This window comes from Spinacia oleracea, chromosome 3, assembly GCF_020520425.1.
Source record: "Spinacia oleracea cultivar Varoflay chromosome 3, BTI_SOV_V1, whole genome shotgun sequence".
NCBI classification, from domain to species: domain Eukaryota; kingdom Viridiplantae; phylum Streptophyta; class Magnoliopsida; order Caryophyllales; family Amaranthaceae; genus Spinacia; species Spinacia oleracea.
The window spans coordinates 1,030,668-1,055,387 of NC_079489.1; the positions used below are offsets into that span (position 1 = coordinate 1,030,668).

At 37.5% G+C, this 24,720-nt stretch overlaps 1 protein-coding gene across 4 annotated transcripts; it reads left to right on the top strand.

The window, feature by feature from the left end:
* Positions 1-780: 780 nt before the first annotated feature.
* Positions 781-23,656, top strand: LOC110782390 (cleavage and polyadenylation specificity factor subunit 1). Of its 4 annotated transcripts, none has more exons than XM_021986532.2 (26): positions 781-1,265; positions 2,333-2,479; positions 4,482-4,635; positions 7,319-7,454; positions 7,855-8,000; positions 8,770-8,865; positions 9,046-9,098; positions 10,318-10,449; positions 11,041-11,092; positions 11,232-11,351; positions 11,529-11,663; positions 12,735-12,863; positions 13,017-13,094; positions 13,825-13,965; positions 14,791-14,885; positions 16,523-16,719; positions 16,809-17,578; positions 18,101-18,181; positions 18,265-18,330; positions 18,432-18,509; positions 19,214-19,444; positions 19,581-19,709; positions 19,868-20,041; positions 21,233-21,418; positions 22,548-22,933; positions 23,277-23,656. In XM_021986532.2, the coding sequence occupies exons 1-26, from the start codon at positions 952-954 to the stop codon at positions 23,389-23,391; spliced, it is 4,341 nt and encodes a 1,446-aa protein (XP_021842224.2). In that variant the 5' UTR covers positions 781-951; the 3' UTR covers positions 23,392-23,656. The 4 variants fall into 4 exon arrangements, 3 of the variants coding, with proteins under 3 accessions (XP_021842224.2, XP_056694198.1, XP_056694199.1); XM_056838220.1 differs by lacking the exon at positions 781-1,265 and adding an exon at positions 1,794-1,903; XR_008929638.1 differs by lacking the exons at positions 22,548-22,933; positions 23,277-23,656 and adding an exon at positions 20,431-20,722 and having other exon boundaries at positions 21,233-21,371.
* Positions 23,657-24,720: the final 1,064 nt, after the last annotated feature.

The following is a 24,720-nucleotide window of genomic DNA, read 5'->3' on the forward strand; positions in this document are numbered from 1 at the left end:
TGATTTTTGAGGCGGTCCCAAAAGATGTTCCGGTCGTTGAGGACGTGTGTGTTGTTATTGATCTCGTTTGGTACCAGTTTATATGGGCTAGTTCGAGTTGATGCTTGAGTTAGTAGCACAACTTTAGCTTTCCGTTTGATTTGTTCTTTTGTTTTTATTCTTTACACTTTGTTTTCTTTATTTCTATCTTGCTTATTTGACTTCACTATGCTTGTTCACTACTCTTATCACCAAAGTCAAACCTACGCCTCCATCCACGTTAATTGAAATAGATTCATAGGTGTTTTACGATGTCGGTACGATTTATAGGTATTTTACGAAATCCATAAAATTATAGCCAATTGTCGTCCCATCCTAAAGATGGTCGTGGGCTGGGCCGGGTCGGGCATCAGGCCGAGCCCACGGGCCGTGAGCCTAGCTGAACCGAGCCCAATCTAGGCCCACGTATCGTGCCGGGCCAAAAAGTTCAAAACAAGGCCCAGTCTCGACACGAGCCCACGGGCTTTCGTGCCGGGCCGGGGCGGCCCGTCGTGCCTAAGGCTAATTTTGCAATTTTTTGCGAGCTTTGTCGTGCTGGGTCGAGGCGTGTCGTGCCTTGTCGTGCTTTTCCAAAAATTTAAGGCCCAGGCTCGGTCCACGACTTCGTGCCCGACCGGGATTATTTTGTACTCAGGTCGGACCGGGCTTTTTTCGTGCAGGGTCGGGTTTCGGGGCGCCCGGCCCACAACCATCTTTATCCCAACCTATTGAGAGAAAGTAGAGACATCCCCTAATTCTCAATCGAGTACAGGGAACCGTCCCACTCCCGCCAAGCGTTTGTCGCAGGGTTTTAGCCATTCAGCACTGTTACTCCCGCCTACCCCAAAACCCTAGAAATCCCCATTCTCTCTTTCTCCTTCTTCGTCTTCTTCCCCAATTTCCTCAATCCTCTCTTCCAATTGCAGATCAACAATGAGTTACGCAGCGTACAAGATGATGCACTGGCCAACCGGCATCGAAAACTGCGCTTCCGGATACCTCACTTACTCCATTTCCGACTCCACTCCTCAATTCATCCCGTCCCTCCCATCCGACGACATGGATTCCGATTGGCCCCGTCGGAATCAGGGCATTGGCCCTATCCCTAACCTAGTCGTCTCCGCCGCCAATGTCCTCGAGGTTTATGTTGTTCGTGTGCAGGAATCGACCGCCGCTTCTGACGCTAAGCGCGGTGGCCTCATGGCTGGTGTCTCCGGCGTTTCCTTGGAGCTTGTTTGCCACTACAGGTTTCATTTCTGCTCTCCATTCCGTTCTTCTCTTTGTATTTTTTGTAGTTTTTCAGCTTTAGCGTAGTTTTATTAAGGTGGTAGTGGGAAATGTAGGTTGATTTTGACTACCTGAGTTCTAATTGAAGCTGAATTTTGCGAAAATAGGCGACATATTAGAAGTTTTTTATGTTAAATAGGTTGATTTTGACTACACGTGCTCTCATTGAAGCTGAATTTTGCGAAAATAGGCGATATTGTTTATGATTGTAACCGATAGGGTGAGAGTTACTAGAGGTTTTTTAGGTTAAATGTAGGTTGATTTTGAAGTGTTTTCTTGGAGCTTGTTTTCCACTACAGGTTTCACTGTCTCTCTTTGTAGTTTTCCAGTTTTAGCTTAGTTTATTGAGGTGTTAGTGGGAAATGTAGGTTGATGTTGACTACCTGAGCTTTAATTGAAGCTGAATTTTGCAAAAATAGGTGACATTGTTTATGATTGTAGATAAGGTGAGAGTTACTGGAAGTCTTTAGGTTAAATGGAATAATTGTAATTGGAGTAGTTAGATTTTGGAAAAGGGGGAAATAATTGATGACACCAAGCGCGGTGGCCTCATGGCCGGTGTCTCCGGATTTTCCTTGGAGCTTGTTTGCCACTACAGGTTTCACTTGTCTCTCTTTGTAATTTTTCAGTTTAGGTTAGTTTATTGAAGTGATAGTGGAAAATGTAGGTTGATTTTGACTACCTATGCTTAAATTGAAGCTGAATTTTGGGAAAGTAGGCGACATTGCTTATGTTTGTAACCGATAGTGTAAGAGTTATTTAGAAAGTTTTTAGATTAAATAGGTTGATTTTGACTACCTTGCTCTCATTGAAGCTGGATTTTGCGAAATTAGGCGACATTGCTTATGATTGTAACCGATAGTGTGAGAGTTGTTCGAAGTTTTTAGGTTAAATGGAATACTTGTAAATGGAGTAGTTAGAAAGGGGTAAAGAGTTGATGACTGGACTCATAAGACTCAATTAATGTTGGCTTGCAATATCTACTTGTTTGTTGCGTAATTCTAAATGATCGCTGGGGTTATGACAGGTTGCACGGTAACATTGAATCCATGGCTGTGCTCTCAGTTGGTGGAAGTGACAGTTCAAAAAGGAGAGATTCTATCGTATTAACATTCCGGGATGCGAAAATTTCTGTCTTGGAGTATGATGACTCTACCCATAGTCTTCGTGTGAGGTAACATTGATGAATTTACTATGAAAATTTCAAATTATGTGAGGTTGCACAGTATATGTTTTGCTAGGTAGCTTCCATATCCAAGTTTTTTGACCAATTACTTAAATTATACGAAGTAAGTTTTGTGTTGTATTTGCTACCCTACTTTCAATTGTTCTTTATTTATAATTGATGTCCTCCTCTACTTGCATTAATTTTGATTTTGCGTACTTAAACATGCAAATTTCATGCAGTGTGAGTGTGTGACTTATGACTTAACTCCGGCGTGTAGAATAATATGCTAATAGTTTTTGTGGCTTGACCCTTGAGCAAGTTTTAGGAAGCATAATGTCAGATTCCTAATTTCGAAAAGGCTTCACTAAAGGGGTTCTCTCTCTATATATCTATCTCGTACTATATAGGTTACTTTGAGCTTGTAGAAATATGCGCTGTGCTTACAGTGGCAAGTATCAAAATTATTTGACTTATATTCTAGTGCTTTTTTTGTTTGAAACTTTTTTTTTTTGTATATTTGTCATCTAGCCTAGCTAGCTGTCTTTTCATGTGTTTGTTTCTTATGTAAGAGAATATTTCATCTGTTATGATTTATAATGCCAAGACAGTAATCATAGGAGCACAAAAAGATCTCAAATTTGAAAGGAAAAAATTGTATAAAGCATGTTGCGCAATAAAGGGAATGCTTCCATGGCATGAGACTGGGTGCGGACAAGTTGACTACTTTGTTTCCCTAAGAGACTCTTTAATAATCCTACACCGAGTCACCGAGAAATCCTATCTTCGCCCCCAACATTAACAGTCACGTTAGAGCAACATATAGAATGCCATGTAATTTTATGTTGTTTAACTCATATTTAGATAAGTAACATTTAGTCGTTTAGGTGCGTCCAAACCCTTCCCTTAAAAAATCTTCGCTCTCTAATAGCCTCAAGACTCGAAGAGTTTATGCCAAAAAAATCTAGCTAGCTGACGATTCAAAAATAAATGGTTTGTGGTTTCTACTTGTGAAGATCATACCATTAATTGGCTGAATGCCTGAAAGGGTTCATTGGATCCCGGAACCTTAGTTTATCATACTTGTTGATCCAAAAGTGTTTTTTTTGGAAAAAATCCTTGTCAAATTTCAAGAACTTCGCTTCCCAAATCTATTTAGAATGGGGAATGATTGTGTATCAGTGAGAGTAAGTGTTTATCTCTTCGTTTTCCAAAAAAGAGAAGGGACATCCCGCACACATACTCTTCGATCCTGAGGCATCCCATTTAGATGATACAAGGATTCTTAACAAAAGTGAAGTTTTTTAAGCTCCTAATCACAAGGTTTGTCCAGGTATATGAGGTTTCAGTAGGCCAAATTACCATTCTTTTTTTTTTGACGGCCAAATTACCATTCTTAACCAATAGGGGTGTGAGTTGGAAGAGCAAGATGATAGGCAGCAGTAAAGATACGTAAAAAGGGTGTTCCATGGCCCAAGCTTCTTCCCGAATGTAAGGGTGCTTCCCTTAATTCCTTTCCAAAATCCTGTAGTATTTCTCATTTTCTACCCAATAATTGATTTGTACTAAGATTCAGGGGATTCCGTTTGATATAAATATTTTGGGAATAGTTGTGCGTGTTGATCTCCATATATTACTATTATGTATATTTCTTTCGTAAAGGAAAGCTAAGACCAAATTTCAATGGTTAGTCTATTTTTTCCTAGTACTCTAGTACACCCAGACTCTTTTCTGTTAAGGAAAACAAGTGAAACAAATGCTGTTTGTGTGATTCTGTAATAAGACTCCCTCTTCATGATTTTATGTACTCTAATCATGAGTCAAAGATATTAAGCTACCACGGTTAGTTAGTCTTTGAGTGCCCTCACCTTATTTGTTGCTTTTGATGGTTTCAGAGTATTATATGCTCATGGCGTATCTTAAGAACATCTTAAAATATTCCCATCTTTTTATCAACTCTCGGGTCCCTCTTCCTATGTATAATTTCTGATATTGTGCAATTTATCTTCAGCTCATTGCATTGTTTTGAGGGTCCAGATTGGTTTCATCTGAAGAGGGGAAGAGAATCCTTTGCGAGAGGCCCATTGGTAAAGGTTGATCCTCAAGGCAGGTGCGGCGGAGTTCTTGTTTATGATCTGCAAATGATAATTCTTAAGACTGTTCAGGTCCTTTTTTATCTGTTGCCATCCTTGGTTGATTTGCACCTTTTTTGAATGAAATAGCTTTTTATTTTCAACATACAATTTTTCTTTCCCCTGTTTGAAAATTCAGTCTTCTAACTACATAAAACGAAGAAGCTGCTATTCTCGAGGTGGTCCCTGGCAGAAGCTGAGGCTTTTGTTTTCGTTGGTATCCAAATGTATAATTGCACAATGTTGGACTTCTAGCTGGCGTTTTTCTTCCACTTATGATGAATTTTTGAATTACATGTGGGCAAATATGGTATCATTTGGACTTAGCCTTCTCATGGTTCTTTTCTTCACTCTCTTTTTAACCCACAAATTCTGGGATTTGAACCTATAATTTTTACATATATTATTGAGGAATGTTGTCAGTTCTGGAGTTTTCATCATATTTTCTGAGGCGAAAGAGGCAGGATAGCATTAATGTTAGTCAAAGAATGATTGACAAACTAAAGATCAACTGTTAAGTTTCGATTATTGAGTTAATAGGCGTTTTGACCAAAAAAAAGAAGTTAATAGGCGTGAGTAAGAAGTAACATGTAGGCATGTAGCAGAGAATACATGTGTTGAAGCTGAGGCATTGCACATTGCTTTGGTTGGTCATGATAGCTTTATGAGCTGCATGAATTAAGTTTCAAGCCCTGCTGATATGTTTTGTGTGAATTGTTTTACTGGTGGCTGATGGCCTTAGTTTATTTAGGCATGAGTATGTTTTTGCGGGATGTGGCAAATAAGAATGAGAAGCAGTATTTTAGATACAATTAGTGCTTTTACAGGCTGGAAAATTTGAGGTCAGATCATAGATAGAAAAAACGTCCATTATGTCGCCATGCGGCTGACGTGTAACAGAATTTCAAGTCACCGAAAAATACTGGCTTTTCTTCTAAGGTTTGTCTCATTTGTAATGAGATTGGAGAGAGTAAAATCCATTTGTTTGTGTTTAGCTTTTCTGGTTGAGGTGAAAGGGGGAAGTAAATTTGTCCTGTAGGTGAAAGGCCAGGGATGAAACTTTCACATCAAATGTTTTAAATGGGAAATATTTGATACAAATTCTGCTTGTCTCTCTTTCTGCGTGTTGTGTGTTTTATGTTGCTTATTAACAGAAATACATTATTTATTGAATGAGAAGTTTTTATGTCATTAGATCAGTTGACAAGACAAGGTTGATCCTTTTTCTTTTAACATATTTTTTAAAAGGTTGATCCAGTTAGTTAAACAGTGATTATGTCTTTAATATTCAAAATTGGTTCAATGTTTGTTCTTGGAAGTTTGGTTTGTCATTCTTGGTCAACATCCCTGTCACCTGTGTACTGTTATCTTCTCTCGTTGTAGTATTTATGAACTTCCTCAAGTTAAATCTGGAAGCATGTTCAGATACGGCTTAGAAGCTGTTATAATAGCACACTGATTTCATTTCAAGCATGAGGTGTATGTTTATAGATTGAAACTCCTGGGTCTTCTCACGAGCTTTTGTCTTCTGGTTTATCATGGGATAAGTAGTGTCGGCGGTGGCGTTATGGGCTAAGGCGGCTAGGGATTTAAAGAGTTACCCTGTTGTTAAAAAATGGGTTAATAGTTTATGTTTTCGGTTCAGAGGACACCCTGCCCTTGTTGTTTATAATCCTATTTTCAGCTGTAAATATAATTCCTATTTCTTTTCCCCATAAGAAAAGGCTTTGGCTTTTGATTATGTTGTTTTACCAAATTGTTTTGATTTCTTTTGAGGCCCTGAGACCATTCCAAAAAATTACCTCATTAACTAATTTTCTGAAGGATCTGTATGGGAGTAAGTCATATTAGAGATATTTGTCTAACATTCTTCATCCCCTCTCCACACCAAATTTGGCTCTTATGGACCAGCACTAGGCTTTTCAGATTCTCGTAGATCCTTTAAATAGACATCAAGCTAAGAGTGTGAGATGTTTTAGGAAAGAGGACGCCAGATTCTTTCTTCATAGAAGATGTAGGCTCATGCGTGTCTGTTGGTAGGATGCGGGGACCGATTACATGCTCTCCACACATAACAGAAATTGGTTTTGTTTACGGAATATACTTCCTTCGTTCCGTAAATATCGCACCATTTTGTTTTTTACACTACTCACACTACGACTTTTGCTATTTTTTGCGATTCATACGTAAGAAAATTGTAGTCATGTGGGGTCATGTTATTCGATATATATTTTCTAAATATCATTTTTTTATAATTTTTACTTACACACGATTTGATATATTAAGAGTCAAAGTAATGTGTTAGAGGGGTAAAAGTCAACCATGGTGCGACATTTAAGGAACGGAGGAAGCATATAAAATGATGGATAACAAGGATTTGGTTCTCAGAATAGAATGTAGAAAGCAATATCTGAATGTATATATTTCCAAATTTTGGTTTCTACTGGACCTTGATACCTTCAAATATTAAGGATGCCAACTCCCCCATTTGGAACGATCATTATTGATCCAACTACCAACGAGAATAGCAAGGTCTTCCGTTAACATGACTGCAACATCACATAAAATGGCATTATCTTAAAGCAGTTTCCTGTCCAGAGGCACTAAGAAGATTAAATTATTTGATGGGGGTTTGCTGTTTTCTTGAACGTAAAGATGTTTCTCATTCTTTTTGCTGGTATATTGCATAATTGTATAATTTTCCTATGTGGTTCAGGCTGGTACAGGCTTAGTTGGGGATGATGAGAGTTCTAGTCTTGGAGGGGCAGCTTCTGCTCGTGTTGAATCATCCTACATAATTAATTTAAGAGACTTGGATATCAAGCATGTTAAGGATTTTGTATTTGTTCATGGTGAGGTTTGCACACTTTATTCAGCAAAAGTTATGTTCTATGGATTTTGCATTTATTCATGAAGCAGCCATTATCTATTTTGGATGGTAGAATTAAATAATTTATTGGAATTACATTTATAATTTTATACGTTTGCATTATCCCACTCTTATTGTGTGAACAAATAATTTTATGCCACTGTAATTTAAGATGTTTAACTAATGTGTACATTTTACATTCATCTTGGGGCAGTGATAAGGTTAAGCATGTATGGAATTGTGAATATTTTAATATAGGCTAATCTGCACTACTATTTGTGTGTGTGTGTTTGCAACTTTGCATGTGTATGTCGTACTTGTATATTGTCCATGTAGCTTTACTTCTGGTGTAGCGTTCTAAAACGCACATGGATGAATTTCAGGATATATTGAGCCTGTGTTGGTAATACTTCATGAAAGGGAGCTTACTTGGGCCGGAAGAACCTCATGGAAACACCACACTTGCATGCTTTCAGCCCTTAGTATCAATACAACAATGAAGCAACATCCCCTTATATGGTCAGCTATGGTAAGTTTTCAGTTGGATGGATTTATTTTGTAGGGTCAAGCTGGCTAAGCGGCTAATGTTAAAAATAGTTAAACAGGAAACGCGGTTGAAGGTACTTATCTAAAAGTTGAAGGCTTTAGGATTACAGATGGTCTGTCAAAAGAAAAAAAGGGTTACAGTTTATCAATAGCAGACCGTGCCCACATATCTTATCCACCTAGTAGCTGCAGCATCTAACCAAAGATTAATTGTATCTAAAGAATGCAATCATAAGCGCGCGAGTTGCATTCTCACCTGTTGTCTCAAATAGTAATATTATGTTCTGTAATAAATAAGGTATCACCTCCTACTCTCCTAGTATTTGCAAAATAAAATCAAGGGGTTTGGGATTCTGCAACATGAAAAGGAGGGTGAATAGAGAAGAAAAAAAATGGTTGCCATGTTCCTTTCCTCTTACATGGTATAATATTTATATAGTTGAACTTGTGGTTCATTTTTCACTTCTCCGTTCATTATGATTGATGTGTGCTCGTAAGGGTTGCTAGAATCAGCTCATTGGTAATGGATTATCAGATTGACCTGAAGTATCGGCTATGACAATGTGCATTGTCACTCTGCTTTTTGTTTGGATTTGGAAGAGGTCTTCAAATTTTGTTTATTGCTAAACATTTCAGAAAATACACGATGATGCATCTGAGTAGAATACTGTATTATATATTCATATTTTGTCTAGCTAGCCTATTGTTTTGGCATATTCAGATAATTTTTTATTTTATATATCTGGTAACAGAACCTGCCACATGATGCATACAAGCTGCTTGCAGTTCCTTCTCCAATTGGTGGTGTTCTTGTAATCTCCACTAATGCTGTTTATTATCACAGCCAGGTATTGCATCTTGCTTATAGGCATTTATTTTAGTGCTGTTTCATAGTAAAGGTGTATGTTTCATTTGTTAGATTACAGCAATCTTTTCACTGAACTAAACTCTGCTCTTTTATTAGCCATTACAAATGATGTATGCAGAACATGGTTTATTAATGGTCGTGAATCCTCTTTGTTTGGCAGTCTATGTCATGTGCTTTGGCTGTGAACACTTTTGCAGTTTCAGCTGATGGCAGGTAATTTTTATTCTCGTCTCCCATTTTACTTGATCTCCATTACTAATGCTCGAATGTGGAACGTGTACTAATACCCCCACAAGTACCACTGTTAGCTACTTAGCACCTGTTGTAGCACACAAGTATGCTGTGCATCATTTCTTTAATGTGTTTGGTAGCAGTTTTTCCTAATCCTTTTTCTACGTGGTTTTTCTTTGGATATTCATAATAATATACTTCTCCACTCCTTAAATATTGCACCATGTTGACTTTTATGCTCCCAAGCACATGACTTTGACTCTTCATATCTCAAATTATGCATAAGTAAAAATAAAAATAAAAATTTATTTTAGAAAGTATATAATCGCTACAAATCTAACAAGATCCCACATGATTATATTTTTCGTATGTATAAATTACAAAAGATAGTCATAACTCATAGTGTGAATAGTGTAAAAGTCAAAATGATGCGATATTTTAGGAACTTTGGAGAATTGTAATTTGAAGGATTTTCTGGGTTTAAAATTGTAGAATTGAAATTATATGTTGTAGTGTAAAATGAAAATGTGTACTGAAGTAGTGCTACCTGTTACCCTTAGATGTCAAACAGTATGACTTAAAACATTCATGGCTGTTGAAAATGGAGATAATTTATACCCAATTATCTTCGAGATTGAAGAACCAACATCTAATTGTCTTTATATGTGTCTTTTATATCCTTTAAAATGACAATTTGATTGGAGGAGGAGACAAGGTGTTTTTTGAACAGGGTTAGGTTAGGATCTTCTACAAGACTAAATATTGTGACTATGTGATCTTGCTTGTTCGGGAACTTCCTTGTTTCCATTTTTTAGCATCAGACTTATACCGTATTTACAGACAAAGTTGTTTTCTTTGATTCTGCCTATAAACATGTTTTTGGGAGATTCATAATATGTTTTTGTCGAACAATCACTTCTTATGATTAACTTTGTATCATCACCTGTTAATCTGTTATTCAGTGTGAGTTAGCTTTTTGGTTGAGTGATATGATATTGATATCCCAGAGGGTTCTGTTGAAATGAATTTGTTTGTAAAATTAGATCAGTGATTTTTTTTGGGTACACTGAGCATCTTTGAATTTTCCTTGCATGGCTATGAGTTATAGAGATTCAGTTTTTTTCCTGTTGTTTTTGCAATATGGAGTGTTTTCTTACTGTTGTGCATTTTTGGTGTATGTCCTTCACATCTTTCCTGTCAGCCAAGAGATGCCAAGATCAAATTTTATTGTGGAGCTTGATACTGCCCATGCAACTTGGTTGGCTAATGATGTAGCCATGCTGTCAACTAAAACTGGTGAACTACTTCTGTTGACACTTGTTTATGATGGAAGGTTGGTGTACTTATCTCTTCGTCTATACTGTAGTGCTTGGTAGTTCTTTTCAAAAAGCTGGAGAGAATAGTACTTTACTGTTTGATCTGATTCTCATTCATTTTGGCGGTATGCATATAAGGTGATATGGCATTTTTGTTTCTCCTTAAGTTGCTGAGTTGGCTATTCGACATTCCTATAAGTGAAGGCAGTTAGGCACACTTGGTTAATTCGATTTAGCAAAGAACCATGCAAAATGTTTTGAAAATTTCCAAGCTTTAGACATGGTCAACAACTCAACACACACTTTATGCTCACAACATTCACATGGATACTGCATAGCTAGCATATTCCTCCCAGATAATTTAAAGAGAAATACTCTTTTTTGATTTTCTTATTCTTTTTTCCCCCTCCTATGTCTATGACGATTTTCCTTAGCTTTGGTTGGATGAGTTAGGTGTAACCTCATGCTGCCAGGAAATTGCTGTTGTGTAGGTTAGGAGATTTGTGGAAATCTGTTTGCTCTGTGATCATTTTTCTAGTGTAAATATCTGTAAGCTATTCATGATTGGGATATTTTTTTTTCCTGATATTCCTGTTCTTGATATGTAGGATTGTGCAGAGGCTTGACCTTGTGAAGTCCAGGGCTTCTGTTCTCACATCGGTTAGTTGCATACATCAACATGTTTCTCTTACACTTTTATTTATGTGCTAAATTGGTTTTGCCAGTACATATTTTAATCTATGTTTTTTCCCATAGCACTTCCTTAAAGTTTTATAGAATGGATTTGGCTATCTTATAGGATATTACAACGATTGGAAACTCTTTGTTCTTTCTGGGTAGCCGCCTGGGAGACAGCCTGCTTGTGCAATATACTTCTGGAACTGCTCCTACATCCTCGGCATCTTCTGTGAAGGAAGAGGTGCTTCATGAACTCTAATATTTCCCTATTCACATAACTTCTGCTGCTTCTTGAACTTCTTTTTTCTTATCCTCTCTTTCTCCCCTTCTAGTTTTTTGGAGTTATGTGTATGCTTCTGTTAGTTCTTAGACCCAGTTGAATGCTTCTTTCCTGTTTATGGCACGTTTTGTTGAACAGGTTGGGGATATTGAAGGCGATGCCCCATCAATGAAACGCCTACGACGCTCATCGTCAGATGCTCTGCAAGATATGGTTGGTGGTGAGGAACTTTCTTTATATGGCGCAACTCCCAATAAAGCAGACTCTGCACAGGTCTGTCTTCATAATTGTATCGTTAATGAGTAATGTATTGTGGATTACTGTTCTTAGAAAACATGTTCTGTGCCCTTGCTATGAATTAACATAGCTTAAGCATCAATAACGGAAGAAATTAGGGAGAAGAAAATGATTGTATTAATAAGATGGAATTTCAGCAAAATGTAAAGGTTTTCAAGCTTTCGATATGCTTGATTCTCTCCCAAGCGAACTCTTAAATGTTCAACGCAAAACTTATCAATATTCAACATATCTTTCCCTTTCTCTAAGTGCTCTATATATAACACTTCTTCCTTAACTAGCCCCCTAACTTATTCCCTAAACTATCCATAACAAACTTGATACTCCTTAAAAACCCCTCTCCCTAGTATTGATTCCTAGCAGGCCTGCACATCCCCTTCTTTGTATTTTCTCTTTTAACGCACTTTTTGGTTTAAAACATGTGCGAAGCATGGTTATTTACTAGTATACGACAGAGTAACAAATGCTTGTTTGATTGTTTCTAAAGATATAAAATTAACAAATGATAAAGATATAGGTCAGAATTTAGAGCTGTAAATCTCTCTTTTTCCCAAGTTTGTCTCCATCTGGCTGCTAAGAATCAACTTAGCCTGGACACCATTAATGGTAGAATACTAGGAAAAAGTTGGCTATTGTGATTACGGAAAATAAAGGATATTAAGCTTTCGATAGGCTTGATTAGATCAATAGCAATCTAAAAGCTAAACAAAACTCTCATCAACATTCAACATCCTCTCTCTCTTTCTCTCTAGTTATAATTTATAAAGCTTCTACCCTAACTAACTAACTCTCTTCTTCCTCAAGTTACTAACAACTTGATTATAACTGTACTCCCTAAAATTCCCCTAGGCCTCAAGTTGATGCCTTGCACAATTCAAGTCCTTGGATCGGGCACTATGGTTTGTGTATTCTAGAATTTGAAACGGAGGGGATACTTAAATATGGGTTCTTTGAAGGGTTAAATGTAGCATGAATTGTAAGTATAGCATCAAATAAAGCATTGGTTTGATCTCTTAGTAATTTTGCTTTACATGATTTTTTTCGCAGAAATCTTTCGCATTTGCAGTGAGGGATTCATTGATAAATATTGGTCCTCTGAAGGATTTTTCATATGGTTTAAGGATCAATGCAAACCCGAATGCCACTGGAATGGCTAAGCAGAGTAATTATGAACTGGTCAGTTTAGCTTTCTTTGACTAATTTGAGATAGGCTGGGAAAATCTTTGTCCTTGTGTTCAGTGTTTTGGCCTTTTGGGGTTAGGGTGTTTACGATCTAATGTTGTCAATTGTCAATTGCGTCTTGCTAGGTTAGTAATGCTTTTTTTGCAGGTTTGTTGTTCTGGACATGGGAAAAACGGTGCGCTTTGCGTTATTCAGCGTTCAATTCGCCCAGAAATGATCACTGAGGTATTTTTTGGACTTATGGTAGATTTATAGGTTGTGCACATCTTATTTTGGTTCCCTTTCCCCCCCCCCTGTTTTCATGTTCACTTTTCATTACAGATATTTTAAATTCTTTGTTTTTTCTTCGCCTCTGTCATCATACCATAGTTCTTGTGTCTAAATTCAACAAAAGGATATCACAAGTTATTTCTTCCTTTTTATTAAGATTTTTTTTAACATATAAACTGCACTTTACTGGGATGTGGTAGTGGTTTGAGGGGGTAGCTTCATGCATTGGTTGAAAGCGATTTTTTTTTTTCTAGACAATCTGTAAATTGTTTATGCCTTGCCATCCAAGATACCATTTTCACCATAATGGCCTTTCTGTTACTTTCTTCATGTGCACTTTTATAAGATACTTTTATTACACTTTTGTTAATCATGTTTTAATTACTTGTCATATTCTCATAACCAATACCCCTTTGTAGCTTCTCTTTTCCCGCCAGGGGGGTTGTCCTTTCAATTTCACCACCTTTCTGACCGCTTTATCATTAATACGATCCACTATTTGGCTGCATAGTTTTGGTTATATTGTCTAACGATTATTCAGATTACATAACCACAATGCCTGTGCCACACTGTTGCCTTCATGGGATGTTTCTTTAAAAAAATCTTAACATAGTCATTATGCAGCTCACTTGGTAGATGATGTGAGTAATCAGTTTTTCTACCTTTTTTTTTGAACAATAATAAGGTTGAACTACCTGGAGTTAAAGGGATTTGGACTGTCTATCACAAGAGTTCTCGCAGTCATAATTCTGATGCGTCCAAGATATCACCTGAGGAGGATGAATATCATGCATATTTGATCATAAGCTTAGAGGCACGAACAATGGTAAGGAGTTTTCTATTTTTTGCTGATCAAAATTGCTGAAGTAGTTTACATTATCCTTGCTCTCTTGCGTGACCTGTGTCCATTTTCCTGGCTTGTGAATTAGGAGCATATGCTCTCCGATTGGTTATATGGTTTTAGGCTTTTAGCTGTTGTAAAAATAATGCATACTGCAACACTTTTGATAAAGCATCTGAATTTTTCTTGGTTATAACATTATGCTCGGTATGCTTCAGTTTTCTTACCGTGAAAGTGTGAACACGAGATTCCCTCTCTTGTAGTTTTTGCATTACTGTTCTTGTTTAAAGAAATAGATACAACGTTCCCATGTTTAATTTTCTACTTTAGTAGCTCTGATATTTTATTTCGACTTTTGGTTTGTGTTAAGTTGAACAATTTGGCACCTTTAGCAGCACTTCTTTCGACTTTGCTCATGATTAAACAAGCATGTTGTGTATGTATAGTATTGGGATCGAAAATGTAAATAACTTTTATCCCATTTAACTCTGCTTCAGCTGTCCTTTGATCAATCCATGACAGCGGATATGATTTTTCTTACTGAACTTGTGGATGCTAGTTGTGAAGTAGAGTATACTTTATATTCCCATCTTATTGGTGTTTGTTTCTTGGGTTCATATAACTGAGCTGCTTCAAGTCTGAACTTCCTACTTTCAGAATTATTTTTTATTACTTCACAACATCCAATTCAAATTGAAAGTTTTCTTTGACTTGTTCTTGTGAAGTGTCTCAACTTCTCAAGCCTTTTTCTTATTCTGCAATAATTTTCTGTATATTTTTATTTTCATCACATGTTTTTCTGTCTTTCAGGTTCTTGAAACAGCTGATCTTCTCGGGGAAGTTACTGAAAGTGTTGACTATTATGTTCAAGGGCGTACAATTGCTGCAGGAAATTTATTTGGAAGGTGTGTGCATTTGGTTGTATGTCTTGTATTATCTTGATCATTGGCTAGGCCTAGATAAGAGGTTTTCCTCACCTTGGAATTTGTAGTATGTCTTTGGAATATGTTGCTGCTCCGAGCATTCCTACTGCGACTTGCCATTCAGTGCCTCCAAGTCCATGATTTTTTTGATAACAAATTATTCCTTGCAAGAATCCTTTTGGTTGTTTAACCATGTAAAGTGTAAGCCTTCTGATTTACGATGATAATGAATGAGGACATGAGAATCTTTCTTGAAGATTCACACTGAATATATAAGTTATTAGAATATACGAAGTATGAGTTATTACTTATTAGTAACAAGGAACATGTAGTATTCTAAGACATGTTGGAGAACTTAGAGGTGTCCTGTATTTATTTCAGGGGCAGGGGGTTGACGAGGATGCTATTACCCTTGATAGCTTCTTTTTTGGCAGGTTGTAGGATAAGGAGTTTCTCTCTTAGAGTTCCTTTAGGGTATAACTCTAGAAGTACGTCTAAGTTTCCAGCATTTCCGGTAGCAAAATTCATTTGGAAGGCGAAGGTACCCCTTAAGGTGAGGGCGTTTGTGTGGACTGGGGCATTAAGTAGGATTAACACGAATGACATGCTCCAAAAGCGTAGGCCAGGACTGGCTTCTTCACCGTTATGTTCTTGCTTTGCCGTGCAAGTAGTGAGTCATGTTCACATGTTTTCTTACATTGTAAGATGGCGAATTACCTTTGGAGGAGATTGTTTGCGCTTCATGAGAAAATTTGCGTTAAGGGTTTTGGTAGGGGTAAGGAGAACAACTTTTATGGCGTAATGTTTTCATGGAAATTATGTCGTGTGTGTGTTTGGGGAGAAACTGGAGGGTCTTTTCAAGAGTTTTGGTTCCTTTGGAGTTGTTGTGGGACAAGGTCACATATTTAGCATCTTTATGGGCTAAGGCTGGTGGCGCTTTCAAGAATTACTCGGTTGGGGAAGTACAAAGGAACTTGGGCAATTTGTAATTTTGTTTTCAGATGAGAGGACCACTTGTCCTCGTTGTTTCCTCTCGTTTTTCTTACTGTTAATATAATTATTATTTTTGTGAATAGAAAATTCTAGAAGTACGTCATGGAAACCAAATCCAGTGGTGAGAGAGACGGAGAGTTATGGGTGGAAATAGTTTCCCCCCCCACCCCCCCCATAAAGGCATCTCTTCATATTCCTCGTCCCTCTTTAAATATTATTGTTTGTGTGGCCTACAAGGTAAAGGGACTTATGTGACTTTTTCTTTGGTCAAAAAGAGGAGAGGACATATATTGCTGTTGGTGGTGTTACTTTAAAGATAGAGCTGAGTTTTTCTTTGGTCAAAAGTTCAAAACTCAAAAGGGTAGGAGAGGAGGGACTATATTCTTTAGTGGGTTGGACTTTTACTCTAGTCCATGGGTTTTTTTTGTTTTCTTCAGTTTATCATCTCTTCAGTCCCTTGTTCAAATAATCAAATTTACACTCTAGTCCATGGGATGCTTATTGACTCTAGTCAGTTTCTCAGATGGACTGTTCTTTCAACCAACTCTGGTGAGTGGTGATAATTGGATAATCTGTAGTGATGTAGTTTCTTGTGCTTTTTGGCTTTCGTTTCTTCTATTTTTCAGGCGTCGTGTTATCCAGGTCTATGCTCGTGGTGCCCGAATCCTAGATGGTTCATACATGACCCAAGAACTAACTTTTGGAACTAGCAGCACTGAACCAGGTACTGGATCTGACAGTGTAACTGTTTCAGCAGTGTCGATCGCTGATCCGTTTGTACTGCTAAAGATGAGTGATGGTAGTATACAGCTTCTTGTTGGAGGTATGGTTATTATATCATTGCCGTGTATTTAGATGTAGCTGTTTGACCAGACTATCTCATATGGGCTTGTTGCACGTTGTGATATGCAGATCCTTCCAATTGTACTGTAGCCATAAATGTTCCTTCAGTGTTTGAAGGTTCAAAGAAATCAATCTCTGCTTGCACACTTTATAACGATAGGGGTCCCGAGCAATGGCTTCGGAAGGCCAGTACGGATGCTTGGCTTTCAACTGGTGTTGGTGAGGCTATCGATGGGTCAGATGGGTTGCCACATGATGGGGATATCTACTGTATCACTTGCTATGATAATGGCACCCTTGAAATACTTGACGTGCCAGGTTTTAAATGCATTTTTTCTGTGGAAAAATTCATGTCTGGAAAGGCCTATCTTACGGATTCCTATGGCAAAGAGTTGCTCCTAAAACCTGACAAGATAACCGAGGATACGACAGGTCAGGCCAGAAAAGAAAATGTGCAGAACATTAAAGTTTCTGAGTTGGCAATGCACAGATGGTCTGGACAGCACAGCCGCCCTTTTCTGTTTGGAATACTGACAGATGGAACTATTCTTTGTTACCATGCGTATTTATTCGAGGCTCAGGAAAATGCTAAAAATGAAGATGGAAAAGGAGGAAATGATAGGATTACTCTTGATAGTACAAGTTCTTCAAGGCTGCGAAATTTGAGGTTTCTCCGCATTCCCTTGGATATGCACACACGAGAGGAGGTGTCAGAAGAAGGTTCTCTGCCACGCATTTCAATATTCAACAATATTGGTGGACATCAGGGATTTTTTCTTTCCGGGTTGAGACCAGCTTGGTTTATGGTCTTCAGGGAGCGCCTGCGTGTTCATCCACAGGTAATACATACCGGATCGACTATTCCGTTTCACCCCTACACGAGAAATGTTGCCGTTTGTGGTAATATGTACTCCTTCCATCCACAACTAATCTTCTTGTATTCCCTTTCAGGATGTCCACAAAAAATCTTCGTGTTACTTTAAAATGAAAAATTCACCCACTCAACCCAAGTGATCGGTCCCCTTTACGAACACTTTTCTCACTCTTACTCCATATTCTGTCATGTGGGTCCTTTTACCACAAGTCCACAACTATATTTTGATCAGCATATATATTCTTTATTTCCCCACTCTCTACCAAATATTATACCTCACCCTACTATATTTCTTATTATGTGTGTCCAAATCTAACAGGAAGATTATTTGTGGGCGGAAGGAGTATTTCACAATCATTTTTGACTTTTGAAGCCCCTCCCGCTTTTCTGTTTAGTTTGTTAGTCTCTTACATGTCATTCTTGCGCATGCTGTTACTTGTATTTGTAGGTCTTACGTTGTTAACAGATGTCATTTCTTTTGATACAGCTATGTGATGGATCCATTGTCGCCTTTACAGTTCTTCACAATGTGAATTGCAATCATGGTTTTATATACGTAACCTCACAGGTTATATCCTCACCTTTGGTGCTGTGTCCACAATTCTAACTCATGGCACTAGACTAATATTACTTTGCATTTCAATGTGACAGGGTTTTCTTAAAATTTGCCAGCTTCCTTCTGGACCGAGTTACGACAATTACTGGCCTGTGCAGAAAGTCGGGTTTTCCTTTCTTATTTCAGATATTGCATGTCATTTTATGCACTGATCAAAATTTATTATGTATATACTCACTCGAGATATATTTTTGTTTGTTAGATGCCACTGAAGGGCACTCCCCATCAAGTCACCTACTTTGCCGAGAAGAATTTATACCCAATAATTGTTTCGTTTCCTGTGAGTTCCTACAACCTTGGTTCATTCATGAGTAGAAAAGCTTTTTGCCTGTTTGAACTTTGATGTTAGAGGAGTTAATTAGCTTAAGTTTGTCATATTGCACTCGTTTTTGAATTTAGTATAGGTGGGTCTTTTTAGCTGGTACCTCGGTTGCACATGCTTTACCTCCCCAGCTTGACTATAAGTCTATAACTGCTAGCTGTAAAGCGAGCTAGAGTTTCTTGCTAAGCTGAAAACAAAATAGTCCCTTCTATTCAAGGATGCATGTGCAACTTTTTTTGAAATGCGGAGTAGTTGGGGGAACAAGCAGAAAAAAGGTTGCTGTTTTTCTATACATCCTCCCTGACCGTAATTGTCACATCTGCGGAATTACAGCCTGGCTGGAACTCGGGCGCGCCCACATATAAATTGGCAAATGAGAGAAAGCCATAGACACATGGCCTCCTAGTCTCCTTTTTGGTTGTTTGATCCTCTGAGCTTGCTGATTTTTTCTTGTCATGAGCATTTGGTTTTAGGTGGCATCGCCTTGGTACTTCGATACTGCCTTGTGCTTGACAAACATTCTTCCTGTTTGCTACCTTTTTCTTTTTAATGTTCTTGAGTTTGATGTGTGTGCGTGTGTGTGTTTCTATCTGAATGGTGCTGCTAATAAATCACCCAACATGGTTCTTTACTGCTAAACAAAATGATGTCTTCCCTTGCAGGTTATAAAGCCATTAAATCAGATTCTGTCATCTCTGGTTGATCAAGAAACTGGCCATCAGATTGAGCATGACAATCTTAGTTCCGATGAGCTACAGAGAACTTACACTATAGATGCATTTGAAGTTCGGATCTTGGAGCCAGAAAAATCTGGTGGAATCTGGCAAACAAAAGCTACCATTTCTATGCAAAGTTCAGAAAATGCTCTCACTGCACGAATGGTTACCCTGCTAGTAAGTTCATTATTCAGTTATAATACTTTTTGACTAATGTTTCTATGCCGTCTCTTGCCTGCGACTTTGATGATTGTTCTTACTCTTTAGTCAACTATCTCTCTGTCACCTTCATACGTGATTATACCTTGTGCAGAACACAACCAGCAAAGAGAATGAAACACTTTTAGCTATTGGAACAGCATATGTGCAAGGGGAGGATGTGGCTGCAAGAGGACGTGTGCTCTTATATGCCCTTGGAAGATCAGATAATCCTCAAAATTTGGTATCCTGCTTAATCTTGAAGTTCAAACAGTTATTACTTTATGTTTATGTTACTTTGATGTATATTTGTTGTCTTTTATAGAATGGACTTGAACAAAAACTTTTCTTGTTAAACTCTTATTTGTATGTTTATTTTATTCCCTGTATATTTCATCTTAGGTTTCCGAAGTGTATGCCAAGGAGTTGAAGGGTGCTATATCTGCTGTAGCTTCGCTTCAAGGTCATTTGCTGATAGCTGCTGGTACCAAAATTATCTTGCACAAATGGACTGGTACAGAGTTGAATGGCGTGGCATTCTTTGATGCTCCCCTGCATGTTGTGAGCTTAAATATTGTATGTAATGCCTTTTGGCACTGGTTTCTACTCTTTTCCCTTTTTGGTCTATATATGAGTACTGCTTTTGAGGTTTCCATTATAAATGCCGTTCAAAGGGCTGTCGTAGATATGGTTTATCCGACTGATTGCAGCCAGCTACTTTGTGATCTGACATCTGTGCAATGTGCATCAATTTGTTTTGCATCTTACATTTTGGGATCACAAAACTTTCATAGAGAGGTTGAATATTACATAGTGGATCTTCTAGTATAAATTAAAGTTTGCTAATTCATTTTAAAAACTTGCTAGCTTATGTTTATATTTCATGTTAATTCTAGAAAAAATAAGATGGCCATAGCTCATTTAGTATGTCAGGAAAAACATAATCGGTGTCCTTTATCTCACAGGTGTAATCACTTTCCGTTTGCCAATGGGGATCAGTTGTGGGAGGATCCATCGGGCAGGGTGCAACCTTTTAGTATCCTTTCTCAACCGGTCTATATATAATCTAACAATCGTCATTCTATTTCCTCCAATTTGATGCGTTGTGGGGCCAAATTGTTAGTTCCTTTTAGATTTTTCACTTTAAGAGGAATCCTCAAGAGTGGGAGTTACAAATGGCTTACAAATTTATTGAGCATCCATGAGTGGATTTATGTGGATCCAACTATACAAGAACTTAGATGGCTAACTCCTTGGGTATCTTTACTATGACATCTTGCAATCTCTATTTATTTCCACCTTTATAAGGTTTAAAGCGGGTGAACGCATTTATTTATGTTGCTAGATTGGAGAAGATCAATGCGTGTGAGAATTTGAAGGTTTTCTGACAAGTGATGTCTCCTGTTGTGTATCTGTGTCTTTTATGGTGATAAAAGATGAGATACCAGTAATACCACTGGGTCTTGCATTGGATTCATAATTAGAGATAAAAGGCTGACTATCAATGGATTTTCATGCACCAACGTGGATGTTTGATGATAAAAATTATCTTGTCAGTATCAATGAATGGTTTAATGATTCCTTGATTATCCACGTAGTTTCTACTCTTTAAACGCATTTTGTCAAATGCGATAGTATGCTAAGTCGCGTTTATGAATTCTTAAGCTTTCACCTTTTTTGTAGCTTTTGAGCACCTTTGAAATACATAACTGAGATGTAATGAAGAATGTTTCTTAACTTTCTCAGTATTCTTAACGACTGTTGCAGGTTAAAAATTTTATTCTCCTTGGGGACATTCACAAGAGCATATATTTTCTTAACTGGAAGGAACAAGGTTCTCAGCTTAGCTTGTTGGCAAAGGATTTTGGGTCACTTGATTGTTTTTCAACTGAGTTTCTGATCGATGGGAGTACACTCAGCCTTGTGGTTTCAGATGAACTGAAAAACGTCCAGGTCAGCACTCTTTCTATGCTTTTGGAAATTTATGTAGCAGCTTGAACAGAAATAGAGATGGAAGTGTCAGACTATAAGTCGAAGGGACTAATAATGAGTGGCTAACCTGTAGATGGTTCTAAAATCAAATTTCTGTATAATTTGGTGTAAATTTACTGAAAAATAGAATGTCATTCCGTGGTAGGTTGAGGTAAGATATATGGAATAAGGCAGTCCTTCCTGGCCTTCTATGTAATTAATCATGACAAACAAATTTATCGGAACTTAAACTTTTGTTTTTCGACGCTGTATTTTTTTTGTTCAAAACAACTGATAGATGGATGCTGGAAGAGTTTAGAAATAATGTTCTGGCCTTCTGGGGAGATAATGTGCTGCATGATGATAACTGGGGTTTCAATTTCTGTCTGGCACTGTCAATGTCAGTCATTAGCTGTCATTTACAACTTCCTTTTTAGGCACAGATGAGCTCATTTATAGAGCTCGGCCTGCTTTCATATCACCAACTTGGATGCACTCCCCGTTGGCTAGGGGATATCCAGCTTCATTTATCTCAAAATCGAAGTGTTTTTGCCATCAATGTATAGATACATATCAGATCTGGGGATGGTTGAGAGCCTGGGACACAAGTCATTATTAAACTCATTCTGATGTTAGATAGCTTCCCACCTCTTATCTACGGGTTTTGAACACAAAGCTATTTTATATAAAAGGATAACATGTGTTTGGGCTGCACGTTCAAGTTAGAATTGCTGAAGGGGTGGGCATGATAGCTAGAATTATTATATCTTGTTCATTTGACACGAGTATTTTTATAGCTCTTTTCTGATTCTAGGTGACTGTAGTTAATATTTTGTTGAAATGGAGTAGAATAAACCAGAACAGTACTTGTTTTGATTCTTAATCATGATCCCTGTGCTGAAGCATTTGTTTATTTCTTTTATTTGGTAACATTCAAAGCAATTGTTTATATGCTGGAGCAAATGTTTACACGAGTAATTTCTGCTTGATCAGTGAATTGCTTTTTACCTGCTTCATTGCCTTTCTTATTTTGTCATGCAACTTATACAAGATCTTCTTCATCTAATTAAGGCAACTGTTTCCCTCATTTGTTAATATTTTCCACCAATAGGTTTTTTACTATGCGCCAAAGCTGTCTGAGAGTTGGAAAGGACAGAAGCTTCTTTCAAGAGCTGAATTTCATATCGGTGCACATGTGACGAAATTCCTGCGATTGCAAATGCTTCCTGCTTCATCTGATAAACCCAATTCTACTCCAATCCCTGATAAAACTAATAGATACGCTCTATTATTCGGTACTCTTGATGGAAGCATTGGCTGTATTGCACCACTTGACGAGTTATCATTTCGGAGGCTTCAATCGCTGCAGAAAAAGCTTGTTGATGCTGCTCCTCATGTTGCTGGGCTAAATCCAAAATCCTTTCGCCAGTTCCAGTCAAGTGGTAGGGCACATCGCCCTGGACCTGACAACATAGTTGACTGTGAGCTGCTTTGCCAGTGAGTATCTGTTTATTTTTCTCTTCTCCTTCTTTTGTTCTTTTTTAAATGACAATTATTTAGGCACGTTTGTCAATGCACAATTTCAAACATTAATATCTCCAATTATGGATAAGAAAATATTATAAAAAGTTGATATTTAAAAAATATTATTGAGACGAATCTAATAAAACCCCACACGACTATGTTTTTTCTGAAATATAAACCACGAAAGGAAGTCATAGGAGCTTGTGTGAATAGTATTAAAACCCAATTGTGTCATGTAAATAAGAATGGAGGAATTATTTTACTGTTGCTGCTTTTCAGTTTAGTTTACAGTACTAACTAATACTCTCTGCTGCAGTTATGAGATGTTACCACTGGAAGAACAACTAGAAATTGCCAACCAGATTGGAACTACTAGGTCACAAATTTTATCCAACTTTAACGACCTTTCTCTAGGAACGAGCTTTCTGTAAGAGTATGCTCTTCCAATCATTTGGTTGCCGATAGAACAAGGCCAACAAGGCAACAATTAGAAGAGCTGGTTCTGTGGCCGACTGCTCGAAAGGTACTGTAAACTTATTATTTTCCTGTCTTATTTTCCCCCCCTTCACTTCCAATCATAACTGGGTCACAACTCACAAGTCACAATAGTTAATTTCATTGTAAATGGCTGTGAATCTGTGATCATCTGTTTGTATTGTACATGTTTAGTTTAGTAAAATATAATTCTCTGTAAAATGTTTCTTGTTCTTGTTTTCTATGTATCTTTGCCTTTTTCCTTTGGTTAACTTATCATTAAAATTTTGTTGTCAAAAAAATATCTAATTGTTGGACTTGTAGAATATCATTTTTCTTTATTTCTCGGTAAGATGTGAGAAAACATTACACATTTATACCATGTACTACCTCGGTATCTTTCTATGCTAGTTTAATTCACACTATTAACGTGACTACTACTTGATAAAGAAGAGGTGATTTAGTTTCTTTAATTGTTAATTTTTTTTTTCTTTAATCAGTTTCTATTGATACATGTGAGATTAATGTGCATTACCCCCTGTTTTAAAGATAATTTTCTTTTAATGTTGTTACGAGTACCTTGTAATGTCTCGCAATAAATTAGTGCGAGACAGTTTCAACCAAGACTTGTTTGTTACAAAGTCGTCGGCGTTTTTGGTCTCACAAGCAAGTAGGTAATATGATATGGCAGCAAAGAAACTGGGCCAGTATCCAGTGAGCTCAGCAGAAACCCTGATTGTGTAGTTATTGGCTTTGAATTCAATACATTATCTTGATGGATTTATTCATTTAGAAGTATGTAAATGTGCTCAAAGCTGGAACATTATGATAGCTTTAAATTTTGCTTTTTTGGATCAGAAATTGGGGGGTTTTGTGTAGGGCCAGATTTACGGCGTTAAGTCAAAGAATTTTGACACACAAATGATGGTTGTTAACCACACAGGAAAGTCTTGTAGTGTGATATGAATGGCTTATGGCTGGATGCTGTTATCATTAGTGTCGTTAAGCAATGATTAAGGGGCACCTAGATATTAGTTAGATTCCCCCCTGTGCACTGTAAACAAGTACTACGTGCACTAATGAGGTCTTGGCCTAGTAGTTAAAATCATTGTTACTTGATTCGCTAGTATGAAACTGGGTACGGGTATGCAATTTGCTACCTAATTAGCTAAATTAGATCAAAATTGTACAATTTTCATGTTATAATTCGCCTTTTGGGTTCGTCGTTCGTGGGGTAATTAGAGAATGGCATGTGTCCGAGACCACGAGTTTAAATCTCCCTTCTC